Below are 15,019 nucleotides of genomic sequence, written 5' to 3' on the forward strand. Positions count from 1 at the left end.
TACGTCCCACCTGACTGCCACCGCCACAGACATGGTTGCTTAGATTCTCCAGGACAGAGGAGATGGGAGGAAGGGCCACAACTTACTTCAAACTCATCCATCATTTTGCGAATCCCACTTCCTTTCTGACCAATGATGTAACGGTGAAGATCAAAGGGAACTTCCACCTCAATGGTGACAGGAACCAGAGCCTGCAGGGGAGGGAGCAAAGTTTACCAGAAGTCTTTCTAGTGTCTGTCAGCTTGCCATATACTTGCCCAAAAGAACGTGTTGCTGAACTGAGGTACATTCCTTTGTAGTCAGGATACAAACTCTACAGGAAAAGAGAACACAGCTGCGAACACCAAGATGACTTGTTGGGTGTTAAAGCATTTTTTCCAAACAAGCCATCTTAAAACCTGCCTCTGGGGACAGGCCGTTTGCACATCCTTGGCTTCCATCTAGCAGAGACATGGGAAACATCACTAAAGAAGCATGGCAAGGTCTGCTAAAGTTAGAATGATTCGGCCCCAACCAGACTCCTCTTTCCAGCTGTGCTCCATGAAACAAGCATGTCATGCTTTTATGGCACATAACTTGGGGCTGCCTACAAGCTCTAGCAATTGCGAGGTCAGGCGCTATGATTCAAGCTGCCAGTCTAAATCACGGAGCAGAGGGTTTCCCTTGAGCAGTACACACCAACTCTACAGTTAGCATCAGTGATCACCTGGATTGCAATCTTGACTGAGTAGCTTTTATTACCACCAGTAAAGCCTGCAGTGAGCTTCTCGCATCAGGGCATCACTACATTACAGGGCTAAGGGGCTTAGAAAGCCACATACCTGCAGCGCCTCCTTTGCTGCCTCGCACTTCTCCCTGCGGCCAGAGATGATGATGATATCACACTTCTTTGGAGAGCTGGGATCTGCATCCTTCACATCCTTGCCTTCCCCACCTTCCTCACCATTCTCCTGTACAACTGCTTCTGCAACAGGGGCTGGAAACATGGGAAGTCTCATGTTAAACGCACAGAGCCCACTCCTTGCTAATTATCTTCCCCTCTAGATCCTTAGGCCTAGCCTGGGCTTTGACACAGATGGTCAGACACTACTGCCTGCTATGGAGGAGGTCACCCCTAGCACAGGCAGCTTGCCATGGCTTGGCCTGGAATGAGCAGAACAAGGACATCCACGGAGATGTCTGCTCCACACCTCTCTGCACAGCGCTGATAATGCCTCTGCCTGCACAGGAAGGACCTGCAGCTGCACTGTGGAAGCAGAGGCTGTTAGTGAGGCTGGCAGTTTCCTCTCCAACACAGAAGCTCAACAGCACAGCACTGGATGTCACAGCAGGCTGGCTGGTGCTCGGCTGCAGTATGCAGCAGGCCCCAGTTGTGCTGAGTTCAGTACACCCAGCAACAAACGCATGAGAGCTCAGAGAGACCTTGGTAAACCTTTTTTGCCAGAGTAGGTCCTCATACTCCCTGCACTGTGTGGTGAGAGCACATTCAGAACGCCTAGGCCTGCAGTTTTACGTCACAAAATTATTCCCTCGTTCCAAGAGGGCAAGGCTGATGCTAAGCCCAGATTCAAGGACGCTGCAGGGAACACCTGGGATCAGTTCTACATCAATTTTACACATAACATCTCCACTGATACGGAATGTAGGCTGCACTACCCCAAATGCCATGCAAACATGCATCCACAGGTATACCTGGGTTCTCCTCCCTGTCAGGGAACTTGATCTGCACACCATAGTCCCGGGTGATCTGCTGGATCCGGGATCCTTTGGGGCCCATAATGGAGCGGTGGAACTTTTGTGGGATGGTGCACTCGATTGTCACTTGAGCTTCCTATGAGAAAGGAGAGTTGTTTTACTGTGACACAGCCTCTTTCACACCAGAGAACAGGATGCTCGTGCATGGTGAAATCCGTAACGGACATAGAGAGGAGTTAGAAAAGATAACAGCTGCTGGCAGGGGAAGAACTGAAAGTTTCCTAGATTCTTTCTTCTCTCAGAAAAGTTAGCAGAGGATTTCTTAATGAAGGCTGCCTCCAGCCCATGATATTAAAGGCTTCTGAGACCACAGCTCAAGCTCTCTATTGCCCTGAAGGGGAGGAAGCATTAGAAGAAAGGAAAAAGATAAAAGAAGGAAGGAAGGGAAGAGAACAGGTTTAACAGCTGGCTGCTTCCAAAAGTCAATACTAACAGCACAGGAAACCCCAGAGAGCAACCACTACCAAAGGCCACAAGAAGGCTTCAGTCTTTTAATACCTAGAAGTACATCAAGGAAGGGTCTCCTGTTTCCGCTCCTAAAAACTAAGATGACGGTCAGAGGAGGCAATTCATTCATACAGTATTGCCATTCTGGAGTCAGCTGCCATTCGTCAGGCTGGGATCTAACATCTGCAGACCCTGTATGTTGATAGCCAAGCTTCAAATCCCAGAACTACTGTGAGACTTGTTCACATGACGCTTGGCTGTACAGCAGATTCAAGGAGGGCACTGCTGAATCAACTAAGTATAGAAGAGACTTTTCCTGCAACGTACCAGGTCCTCGATGATCTCCTGAATGCGTTTCTTGGCTGCCTCCACACAGTCCTTGGCTCCCTTGAGAGTGACTTTGTCGCTCTGGGTGCCAGAGCGTGGGAAGCTGACCATCACACCACCATACTCATCTGCAATCTCACGCAGAACTTGCCCTCTCCGGATGACAAAGTGGCGGTGGTGCTTGGGGTCAACCACCATGGAGTCTTCAACCACGTTATCCTGCCAACAGATGACAGCCAGTCAATCCTGCCTGTCCTGGTGATAAGCACAAGTTTGCTGCACTCAACCACAATCAGTTTACAACCTTACCCCAACAAGTAACAGCAAGGAGGATCTTCCTGAGCTACCATGAAGGGCAGCAGATGGTTTTAGGACAAGCAGGTCTTTCATACTGACTCGTTACATCTTGCTACCATGATAGGCAAGGAAGTAGAAAAAATAGTTCATACCAGGTTCTTGATGAGGGCCTCCAACTCCTTCTGTGCCTCTTTGACAGCCTCCTCCGTTCCCATGATAGTAATCAGCTCCTGATCTTTGTCCTCAGAGGTTGGGAAGATGATGCGGGCCCCAGTGTTGTCACGCACCTTACGGATGTTGCCACCACCCTTACCAATAAGGAATTTGTGGTACTCTGGCTTTGCACGAAGGTCCACAGTGTAACTCTTTGTTTGCTGAAAGGAGTCAGATACCCATGAAACATGTCAATATGTAGAAAGTACAGATCAGCATCCATAGTAAGCATGGAGTTATGTTATCTGCACCCACATACACAGCACTGCAAGAACAAAGTAGATGCAGCGCGCTGTCAAAGTCAAAAAGGTTTACAATGTCTTAAATTAAAAATGTTACCCAAAAGATGTTCTCAGGGCTGAAAAGACAACTCTACATGCAGCACAAATGGTGAGAATATGAGCCGAAAATAGAAGGGTCTGACACTCACACAAGGCAGCATAACCATTTGCTAACCAACTGCTGCAAGCCAGGCAGCAGAGGCAACCAACTGATCAGGAGAACATGTTGACATGCTGATATTAGAAAGGGTTTTTTCTCGCTGTTAAAATAACCAATCAGTCACAACTCAGGGCAAGGTTTGGTCACCCAACGTTCTCAAACCTGGATATATGCAGTGAAATGGAAGAACTGGAGCTGGAATTCAGAGATCAAGAAAAAAGTAAAGGAGACATGCAGAGTAGGCTGTTTTGGAGAACTGTGGATACCCAACAGCATTCACACCACAGGAGCAGGGAGCCTTAACTCTTTGAGTATGTCTCCAGCCTGGGCAGAGAAGCATTACAGCCAGTTCTACACATGGGGGAAGAACTAATTTTCACAAGGATGGAAGCATAGTTTTTTCATCATCCAAACTGTACTCAAATCCCTTGAAAGAGGATTAGGTTGTCCCCTGCCAGAGGCAGGGGGAAACACTTCAACACCCCCAAAAAAACAGCTAGCCCAAACAATCTGCTCCTTCCCCTATGAGACAAGTCTCACCTTCTCCTCTGCCAGATGCAGCAGCTGTTTCTTGGCTTTCTCCACATCCTGTGCTGGGCCCCTGATGGTCACGGTGTCACTGCCAGAGCCCTCGGTGGGGAAGTGGATGTGGACTCCACCACACTCCTCCATGATGGAACGGATGAAGCGGCCTTTGGCACCAATGAGGGAATTGTGCAGTTTGGAAGGAATAGAGACCTCCACCTCTGTGATGTTGGCCTAAGACAGGACAGTACCAGCCTCTTGAGTCAAGCTGCACAAATGTGTTTGCACCCACTCTGCTTACCCTCTAACTCCCACCTTGCTAGGAGCTTTATAGATCTGGAAGAAATGCCTGACCAGAGGGGTTTTAGACTGGCTACTCCTGACAGGATCAGCCACAAACTTAGGTTTATGAGTCAAAAACAGACTGACACATTTGTCTCCTCCCTGCCCTCACCCAATACAACCACGTCTGTATCTCTGTCTTCTAGCAACATTTTTCGGTCCCTCAACCGCAAAAGGCCAGTTGCTTCACTTACCAGCTCCTTCTGGATGGCAAGAATCCTGTGGCGAGCAGCCTCACAGTTTGCCCTCTTGCCTGTGATAACAATTGTCTCCGAGTTGCTGTTCTCTGCTGGGAGATCAATTTTGGTGTTGCTTTCTTCACGAATCTGCCACAAAGGAAAAAAAAAAAATCATCTCAGAAGTGTCCCATGTCAGAAAAAAGCCCTTGCAGGCTATATTTGACATCACCAATGAGCAGGAGAGAGCATCCAGTGGGATTTTGCTGCAGGCAGTGATCATCATAAGCACTTGAGATAGGAAAAATATCTCACCTTCTTGATGTTGGCACCTCCTTTCCCTATGATGTTCTTGTGGAACTGTTTGAAGATGGGGACAGAAATAGAAAAGCTGTTTTCAACCTAAGGGAGAAAGGAAGAGAGAACTGAAGTTTATGCTGTCGTGGAAGTGAGGCCTGATCTCAGGAACTCTGATAAACAAGCTTCTGACAACAGGCTTAGACCCAAGGAAGTTCTCTATACGAGAGACTTGCAAGAATAAACAAAGGCAAGTACGTTCCCCTATAGCCTTCAATAACAGGTACTACCCCCCTGCCTCTATTCAGCCAAAACAGTGTCAACAGCTCCCTCCCTCTTGAGGTGTTTTAGCTCTACCCAAGCCAGTAGAGCTCTGCTTTGCCCCAGGGTTATCCAGGCACGTAGGAGGGAACAGCAGACAGAAGACCTCCTTACCAGGTCTGCCACCATCTTTTGCATGTACTTGGTGCACTTCTCCACCTCATTTTTGGGACCTCTCAGTTGGACGATGTCACTCTTGTGTGCAGGGTCTGGGAAGTTGATGATAACCTGCAGGAGTGGTCATTTATAGTCAACTCAAGCAAATGCAAGAACCCTTGTGTCAGACACATGCAAAGGTTGGGGGGATCCTACACATTCCCTTTTCCCATTCAGAAAAGGGTAACGGTGTTAGCGGCCTCTAGCTAAAAGAACTATCTTCTCAGACACTTCTCTGAGCTACAGAGCCACTAAAGTTACGACTTCAGTGACGACAGGCCTACTAACCATGTAGGAAAGAACCCCTCTGGATTCCTAAAAAGCCTTACCTCTGGGAATTTCTCCCGGATTTCCCGGATCCGCTCACCCTTCTGTCCAATGATGGTCCGGTGGAATTTCTGTTCAATGATTAGGTCCTTGGTGCGTTCATTTTCCTGATGAGAACAGAGCTCACACTGAGTGTTCAGCAGGAGAGCCATATACTTTTAATTACCAGTTTGCTGCCTGACAGTTTACTTGCCAGCACTGTCCCTCTTTTCTCTAGACAACATTCACTCTAGGTTGACAGAGAAGGGCTACCCAAGGGAATAGAGGAAGACGTTTGCGAAGAGGAACTTGCACTTGTCATGAGACCCAAGTGCTCGGTGGGCAAGGGGCGCACACTCGCACCAGAAGGTTACAAGGGAACACGAGAGCCCAAACCCTGCAGTCTCCCAAACATCACATCCTACTCACTTACCATACGGGAAGCGAGTTCCAGCAGCTCTTTCTTGGCCTGTTGGACCCCCTGTGGGTCTCCTTCAATTCTGATCAGGTTGCTCTTCTCATTGTCCGGGGGAATGCGCACAGACACCTTGTACAGGTCCTTAATCCTGTTAACTTCAAGGCAAGGACTGTGATGACGCAGTCTGCCAGGCAAAGACTTGGAAGCAAGGCACCTTGATTATCACTGCTCAGAGGCTGTTTAAGAAGTAAACCTGCCTCTGAGGAGGGCTCAGTGGGGTAGGGTTGAGACAGGGGAAATTGCCTCTTCACCCTGGAGTTCAGCGAGAGCAGATCTGTGCCACACAAGAACCTGTACAAGTAAATACTGTGGCATCTACAGAGCCAATTGTTCACTTGTCAGAGCGAGGCATGTTTCTTCCCCAAACAGTATCACATTTAGAGCAGAAGATAATCATTCATTTCTATCCCAAATTCTTTTCTGGGGAGAAGCTCACCAAGCAGATTTCCACCACCCACAACTGGCTGCTAAAATGTAATCCACACAGAGCAACTTCAAAATAATTATAACAAAAAAAAATTCAAAACATTTCCTCCAGGACACATCAAAGTAATTCCGCTACTGTTCAAGCTCCCAAGATACTTTCACACATTAAAGCCATTGCAAGGCCTCACTGCCCATTTATCTCCTTGTACCACCACCACTCCAGAAAAGCAGAGGAAATGTGATGGAGACAGCACACTGGGTGAGCTACACAGCCCCCGATACGATCTACTAAACATGGAGAGTCTGAGCATGGGAAGGACTAGAAAGGCACTCCACTTACTGTTAGCTCCATTCTTGCCAATGAGGTGTCGGTGGAATTTGTGGTCAACGTTGATTTCTGCGTAATCCATCCGGTTGATCTAAAAAGAATTGTATAGGGCCAGGTAGGGTAGGCCACGGCTTCTGTCTCGTGCCCTAAGTAACTGCCTACTGCCAGTATCGGCACTGACTCACCAGCAGTCAGCTACAAGCACTTCTCCTGCTATTAAGCAGAGCACAAGCATTCCTCTGGTTTGAGAAGAGAGCATTATGCTCATGAAACATTTAAAAGACTAATTTATATGCCTCTCCAGCTATAACAAGGAGAATCCTTCCTTCTCTGTATCAAAAAATTTAAGACCAGCTGCTCATTTTTTAAGAATGCTATGGATGAGTTTCATAACCAAGGGGGTCTCATCCACCTGCCACACAATTTGTCTTCTGCAAGTTCTATTAAGCATGTCAAGACATCATATGGATGTGATAAACACCTGATCATCTCTGCTCTGTTGCCCCTTCTTCCCCCAGTTTCTTACTGGAACTAATAATACCAACTCACCAGATCCTTGACCATGACTTCAATCTGTTCCTGAGCCACATTCACATCCTCTGTAGGTCCTTCCAAAGTGATTTTATCCTCTCCTTCAGTGAATTCAATGTGAACCTTGAGATGAAAGACAATGAATCTCTTAAGAATTTTCCAAGATCGAAGCCAGGCCAATGCTGTCGGTCAGGCCTACACCATCGATCCCTGCCACTAAGAGATGCGCTCCTTCCCAAAAAGTACAAACAAAATTCCCGCAATTTTAGAAGTCAGTAACTTAACAATTTTGGCCATATGGCAGTGCCTAGAGCCCAAGGCTCTGGTGCTGTCCCGGAGTCTGCAAGGGCTTTGGAGAAGTTACTCATCTAGCCTTTATCTAGATACCATCTAACTCACCAGGGAGAAGCCTTGTTGCAGTCGGCATTTCCAGGTATCCTACTACATCAGTTCTCAAAACAGCACCACATAAAGCTTCCTTGGAAGGGCTCAACCATGACAATAACATAGGAGGAGCAGTGTTTGCAGCAGTAAAAGAGAGGGTTCCCTTGAACAGCAAAGATCTGTGTCATTTCCCCCTGGGTTTACCCACGCTAGAAGACACCTCTCTCTTCCGTGACGAGTGATCTGGACTAAACCTTTTTCTACGCCGGGGGTGCTAAGCTAACCAGCTCATCCATACCTTTGGCATCTGCTGAGTTATTTTGGCCAGGTTCTGTCCTTTCTTTCCAATAATGAAACGATGAAGCCAAGAGGGGGCAGAGACCGAGGAGACGGTAAAACTGTTGGCCTGAGAGACAGAAAAACAGAGCAGCTGTTTGATGGACAAACTGGAAGAGGCCTTCACAACAATTCTGTTCCAATTCCCATGCTGCACCTCCGGTATTGACTTCTAAGCTGCACCTCTAATGGCCCAAGAGAGACCACCCCCGCTACACCTGTCAGTGCTCACAAATGTATCTTCATGGGACCTTCAAAGGAGGCCTAGCCCATCTTGTCAGTACCTTTGCATAGACTTCAGTCAATGCTTGCCCAAGTTTTTCAGGCTCGCCTCGCAGTATCACCGTCTCCGAGCTACTGTCAGTGGGTGGGATCTCGACAGAGACTCCAGTCTTCTCCAAGATCTCCTGCAGGGAATTCCCCTTGGGGCCGATGACATACTTGTGCTGGGACTTCTTCACCTCCACTGCAATGGTAGTAGTCTTCTTTTTCTATAGGGAAAAACAGGAAAGGAAATATATTTTCCACAAGGAAAAACAGCCCAACAACCCACAACAAGGATATTCACAGCAACGTTGGCTGTGGGAAATAAACTGGAGTGACATTCACTCTTCAGCAACTTCTACTTATGTAGCAACTTTGATACTGTCAGCTGGCCACCACTGTAGACGTCACACTTCTATCCTTCCTTAGTAGCACCGGTGTGAACAAGAGCCAGGGGAGCTCTTGGTGGCCTGCTAAGTCCCACGATACAGAAAAGTGAGAAATCTGTCACCTCCCTGATAGTATCAGCCCAGCTCCCGCTCTGCTGAGTGAGGAAATGGTAAGATTCGGGGTCATGTACTGCAAGGGCTGCTGAGCCAGATGCAACAGAGGGATGCACAAAAGTAGAACAAGAAGGGAAGAGTGCCTAGGAGCAGGTGCCAGGGGAAGGTGGGAAGCTTTATGGACCATCCGTACCTTCTCCTCATAGATCTTCTTAACTCGAGCCACAGCCTGGGCTAGCTGCTCCTTTTCTCCTGTGAAGACTATCTCTGTCTTGTTGACGCTGGGTGGAGGAATGTTGATGCGCGTCCCTGTGTCCTGCATGAGCTCACTCACCAGCTTGTTGTAAGGGCCAGCAATGAAAGGGTGGTACACTTTCTCCACGTCCAGCCGCTCCACGGCACGCTTATCCTGGAAGAGCCCACAACAGACCTTGGTGGGAACTGCCCTCTATATTACAGTCTCTGCCAGACACAGCTAAGTTCCCAGGGCTGTCCTGCCTGACACTCTGGCCCAAGCAACCTTCTCAGTTTGCGGGCTTGTAGATCTCCACCTCTTTCAATCTACAAATACGGTTGCTGCTGCTGCTCCTTATTTACAATACTCACCCCTGTGATCTCCTGCCTTATCTCAGCTGGCACCTAAGACACTTCACTTCAACTATCAAATGCTTGTTTTGACTTCAGAGATGGACAAAACGCAGCACAAGAAGTTGCAGGACCTGGCAGCGGTGCTCATACAGCCAGTGGCACAGTATAAGTCTCCATTCAGACTAACATTAGCCACTGACTGTAGCCACGGTGGCTACAAACTTCGACTATACCATGGGGAAGCAAAATAGCTGACCAGCTAATGCCATGAGAGAGATCACTGTACTGAGGTACCTGCTCAGCAGAGATAAGCAGGATCTCGTGCCGGGCCTTCTCAATCCCTTCTTTAGTGCCGGTGATCTTGATCTGGTTGCTGGGGTCATCTGGGCGGGGGATCTGGATTTTAGTTGCAGTTTTGAGCTCCAGGTCCTGCAGCTTCTCACCATTCTTTCCAATGACAAAACGGTGGTGCTCCTTGGGGATGGCAACTGTCGCTGAAGCCTGCAACACGAGAACCAAGCATCTGTGAAAAGCCTTGCCTGCACTGGCAGATCCACAGGAACAGAGCCAGGGAAAGCAAGTTAGATGCTGCTCAGTGGTACTACTGAGGAGCAAACACAACGCCTTCCCAGCACATTTTGTTTGAGGGCTGACATTGTACCAGTTGATCTACAGTGCCTATATACCAGGGGTATAAACCCCACCTTTCCCTCAAAACCCTTCTGTTTGCGCAGGAGTAGCACTCTGAATTAGCAAAGGCCTTTAGATACAGATGAGGAGGTGCCTCTCCTCCAGTGTAAGACACTGCATCAGTACACCAGACAACAACTGAGATGACAGCTCACAGGTGGAGTTTATCTGAACTCTGACATCTGCTGCCAAGGCTACAGAGAACAAGACATGCAGTATGACTCCTAGGAAACAGAAATTCAACACCAGAAACCTACTCCAGGAGGCAGGCAGCTAGAAGATGCTTACCGCTACTTAGTGGTAAGGTGTCTTCAGTGTAGCACATGCTGCTCCTGGGACTGCTTCTAGAAGGCCCCACATGGAAAAGGGGTCCCAAGAGCTTCTCTCAATCTACTATTAAAGGGCTGGTCTATAAAAGGGGTTCCTGACTTCTTCCCTTCTCACTGAGTTTTTACAGGTCTGGTAGCTGACGACTGCTATCGTGCTCTTGATTCCTGTGATTATGTAACTACTAACAGCAATCAGACAATTACAAATTAAGCTACAATAGAAAAAATAAAAGATCACTTGGTGTGACTTTTCAGCTCTGTGTACCTGTACTGGAGCCAGCCAAGCCTCAGAGAAGCTGGAATACAGACACACCTTCCAGACCTGGGACCAGGGCAGTAGGAGGTATATTTAAGAACAGTGGCTCATGGATCTGTGGTGGTATGACCTGAACTGTTTTTTCAGATGCACATTATGTAGTTTTGTTCCTTTCTCTTTCCTCTGGCAGGGTATGACACAGGGGCTGAACAGCACTAAGCAGACATGGTATTAACATCGCATTAACTACCTTTGACATTATACTTTAAAACACACTGTAACACCTGGCTGCGATACATCCTAACAAGAGCTACCACCTTGATTATGAGCTCAAGAATCTTAAGGTAAGAGGTCAAAACCTAGAGGACTGAAGCAACTTAAACAACAGGTTTGTGGCTCCTTACCAGTGTGGCTTGAGTTACACAATGCAGAACCGTGACCCGAAGCTTTCGGCTTGTGGCAGGACTTCCTTTTCTCTACTTTTCTTTCTCCCAGCCTTCCACATTCTCCTCTGAAGGACTTCAGGAAAAGCACAGTCCCGTTCTCACACACTACTAGCTTTGTGTGTGAGGCTCCTGCACCCCCTCCAGCACCAGCACCTCAGTACAAAGCCACTGTTTGCAATTCAAGTGTTCCAGAGATTGCAGACTCCACGCTTCATGCAACACCACGGCCTGTAATTACCTTGGAACCCTATTTTAAGCCTCATTTCCATTCCAAACTGCCAATTGTGTGCTTTGAAAATATATGGCAAAGCTGAATTAGTCATGTAATAACGTACCTCTTTGGCTTACAAGCACACATGCCCAAGGGCCTCAAAGCATTTGCGAGTCTTGGGGAAGAGCAAAGATGAAGGCAGAAACAGTTAGATGCCCTCACCTGAGTCTGCAGTCGAGCGACAATCTCCTTCCGAGCCTTCATGACTGCTTCCAGCTTGCCAGAGACCATGATCGAAAGGCCCTGGTCCTTCGCGAGAGACAGCTCCAGGTGAGCTCCTGTCTTCTGCATGATGTCAAGGCAGATCTTGGCCTGCTCGCCTTCTCCAAACTGATTCATGTCCTTGTATTTCCTCTCCTCCAGCGGCACATGGAACACCTGCCCAGCCACGGGACAGACAAAAGCAGGGCACAGCAAGGTGTCAGTGTGCTTTTGATTGTCAGTGCCTCCCTCTCTTATTGCCATACAGGAGGACTTCACTGGCGTACTAAGTTCCCAGATTCATGTGACCCATCAGCCTTTCCAGTGGAGACACCAGCTGCAACTAAGGAAAGTACGAGGGCACTGCAGCAGGTAGTCTGTCCCAAACTGAGTGCCTTCCTAAAGAACGTGCTGGGGTGGGGGGGCGGGGGAATACTCTAAGGGATTAGCACTCACTCCTTGCATTTTGCAGTCCTCCCTTCAGGCCTGTTCCAGCTATCTGTGCAACAGGGATGCAGAGCTTTTTCTGGACAGTTTTTCAACACATCCCTCCCCTGCAGAGCAGTCCTAGCATTCAGCTGCAGTCTTCCTTGTGCCCCAGGGCAAAGTACAGCAAAGACGCAGTTAATCTGACACGCTAAGGGATTTCATACTCCAGGGAAAGCTTCACTTTACCTACTTTGGGGAGGGATGAAAAGGAGGGATATAAGACACCCACTTCCACCAACCTGAGTGATGACAGAAGCCTTTATTGGTCGGATTTTGCTCCAGGGCCCAGCAGGTTCCTGGGCAGCTTCCAAACATGGGGCTTTTTCAGGGAGCGGAGGGAAGGCTTCCTTGTAGGTTGGAGGATCATTCTCTTCTTCAGAGTTTAAAGCTGTTACTGGGGTGAAGCAAACAAGGCAATTGAGATGCTCTCCCCACAGAAATGCCCCTATTCGTAGGCAGTGCAACTCTATTTAGACATCATTAACAAAGGACAACAAATGACTTGTCCACTACTATTAATCCTATTACAGTTATGCTTGTGGAGCAGCCAAGTCTGGAGCACAACTGACCCCAGCACAGCACAGATTGCAGTAGGTGCCATGAACAACCAGCCTTGTCTGAGCTGGCACTATGGATGCAGGAAGCAAACGTGCAAGTGAATGGTGGCAGCAAACACAGCACATTATCGCCAACTTTGTTGAGAGGAGCTTAATCAGGGGAGAACAGGCCGAGCAGAAAGAAATCAAAAGGAACAGAGCAAGGCTGTAGGTCAGAAGGGGACAAGACAGACATATGCCCAGGAAGAAGGCAGAGAGAAGCAGAAGCACTCTAGTTGGGGCGGAGTCCAGGGAAAGCCTGTACCTTATGTTCGACTCAGCTGTGCACTGGGCTGTGCCAAGCGGGCCAGCTCGCAGCTGGAGAATGGGTGCCGAGACCCATCAGTGAGTCAGTTAATACAGTTATACTGACTTTCCCCAGCACCTGGCTGAGCAAAGGAGGAAGTGACAATCCAGCACACTGATCCCACGAGGCTCTCTTGCAGCCCAATGACCCATGCTTGCACATGCCCTGCCCCATGGCTGACAGCATCGCTAGCCAGAGCTCTGTGAAGATCTGACGCTTGCCTCCGCCTGGCCCTGCACTGTGCAGCACCACCGATGTGCTCCTGTTGGTGGAAAGCCAGTGTCTGGCAGGCCACCAGTCTAGGAATGGCGAACGCCGTGCCTGGACACTTAGGGGGAGCCGGAGGCATGGAGCGAGCTTGGCTAACAGCAAGGAACCTTGCCTGCACATCACAGGAACCCAACTGTGTCTCCTCACCTTTCACCTGCTGCTGAGTCAGGCCACTGCGGTGTTCGGCAAAGCTCTCCTGGGTCAAAACTGCCACGGAGCTCATCGTCGACTTCCCACCCACACACAATCCGGGTATGCCACTGGAAGAGACAGAGGAGGCAACACTATTACCAGCACCACTCAAGATGCACACAAGTCACTCCAGGAAGACAAATTATGTGTTTACTGAGCACTTTTCCAGTTGGCCTCTTGAAAAGCACCTACAGTGCCAGTCTGCTGCCCTGTTCTCTTGCTGAACCACACAGAAACTCAGGGGGATTTTTCCTCATAGCACAGTGGGCATCAAAACCGAAGCTCCTCATTAAGAAGGCAGAGGATGTGCAGTCTAAGGTGGCTGTTGGAAAGGGGGACACCAGAAGCTGTTAAAGCATACTCTAATTAATCTATCAATTATTAATGGTGTGCAATTTTAAGACTAGTATCCGAAGGTACACGCAGTCAGTGCAAGACCATTGTGTAACCCTGGAGAGAAAACAAAAAAGGGCCCAGGATGCTGCCTCTTCCTGAAAAACTTATTTAGGTGCCTGAACTCCCACTGACTTAGGGATACACTCAGAAAGCCCCTGTGACAAGCAAGCTCAGCAACAGCAAGATCTTTGACTCTCCCAAAATAAGAACTTACCAGCTAAATGGTCAGTAGCCAGAGAGTCCGTCCTGTAAGCTGCCCGTTTGTCAGCCTGCCAGCTTTTGCTTTATAGGAAAGAAAAAAAAAAAGTGACTGCTCCAAGACAACAGGAAAACATGACACCCCTCTTACTGTACCTTTCAAAAGAGTACCACCTATACTGTGTTTCCAACTTGCACCCTATCCAAAACATTCTCACACTGAGTCATATCTCACCACACTTTACCTGTCATGTTTTACTAGAGCTACAGGCAACACCACCACTATCTATTTCAACCTCACCAGCAGGAAGCCTGGAGTAGCTACTCTTTCATCACACCAGCGACAAGAGCAGCCATCCAGTATCAGGCAAAAATACAGTCAATTAATAACAGATGTGCAAGACAGACATGAAATTTCAGGGTTGCAAGCAAGAGCATCAACATCTAGTCAGAGGAGACTAACAACCTGAAAACCTGCCAGCAACACTGGCATCAGTCAGAAGTTAGGAATGTAGTTTAGTGGAGCTTGGGTGAATCAACACAGACATCCTCACAAACTAAGGCAAACACTAGGGCTATCCACACACAGCTGCTGGTCAGTCCACCTCTTCATTTTTTATTGTAGTAAGATCATGCACCAGACACTGAACTGTCTCCAGACCTAAGTCTGCAAGTCAGAAGAACAAAGCCCATGGTGGTTTACATGGGCAATTTTAAATGCATACAACAAGATGGAACCAGGAAAAAAACATCGCTGTTGGTGGGAGCTTTAAATCTCCTGTATCCGGATCTGCAGATCAACTGAAAAAGTACTTAGGAATATAACTAAATATGTAAAAGCTGGTACAGTATACACTCTTCCAGATGTACAACACTTCCCCACACCTGGAGTCCCCCCCAGCAGTTACACATGCTCTGGCAGGTCTCGCACTCTTCT

The 15,019-nt window shown here is 48.3% G+C and overlaps 1 protein-coding gene across 2 annotated transcripts in view; it reads right to left on the reverse strand.

Annotated features, from left to right (window-relative positions):
* Positions 1–15,019, reverse strand: part of LOC119156470 (high density lipoprotein binding protein) — a 39,987-nt gene that overhangs the window by 7,138 nt on the left and 17,830 nt on the right. For both annotated transcript variants that reach the window (XM_037406212.1, XM_037406213.1), the window contains exons 2-22: positions 14,099–14,166; positions 13,444–13,556; positions 12,363–12,517; positions 11,596–11,811; positions 9,736–9,942; positions 9,047–9,262; positions 8,371–8,577; positions 8,049–8,156; positions 7,385–7,489; positions 6,848–6,926; positions 6,037–6,176; positions 5,627–5,731; positions 5,256–5,369; positions 4,839–4,925; positions 4,542–4,673; positions 4,021–4,239; positions 2,979–3,200; positions 2,530–2,748; positions 1,693–1,831; positions 822–976; positions 87–191 (exon numbers count right to left, since the gene is read on the reverse strand). In XM_037406212.1, the coding sequence (XP_037262109.1) occupies positions 87–191; positions 822–976; positions 1,693–1,831; positions 2,530–2,748; positions 2,979–3,200; positions 4,021–4,239; positions 4,542–4,673; positions 4,839–4,925; positions 5,256–5,369; positions 5,627–5,731; positions 6,037–6,176; positions 6,848–6,926; positions 7,385–7,489; positions 8,049–8,156; positions 8,371–8,577; positions 9,047–9,262; positions 9,736–9,942; positions 11,596–11,811; positions 12,363–12,517; positions 13,444–13,519 (3,006 nt within the window). In that variant the 5' untranslated portion in view covers positions 13,520–13,556; positions 14,099–14,166. The remainder of the gene's footprint in view (positions 1–86; positions 192–821; positions 977–1,692; positions 1,832–2,529; positions 2,749–2,978; positions 3,201–4,020; positions 4,240–4,541; positions 4,674–4,838; positions 4,926–5,255; positions 5,370–5,626; positions 5,732–6,036; positions 6,177–6,847; positions 6,927–7,384; positions 7,490–8,048; positions 8,157–8,370; positions 8,578–9,046; positions 9,263–9,735; positions 9,943–11,595; positions 11,812–12,362; positions 12,518–13,443; positions 13,557–14,098; positions 14,167–15,019) is intronic.

Source organism: Falco rusticolus, chromosome 13, assembly GCF_015220075.1.
Source record: "Falco rusticolus isolate bFalRus1 chromosome 13, bFalRus1.pri, whole genome shotgun sequence".
Taxonomy (NCBI): Eukaryota; Metazoa; Chordata; class Aves; order Falconiformes; family Falconidae; genus Falco; species Falco rusticolus.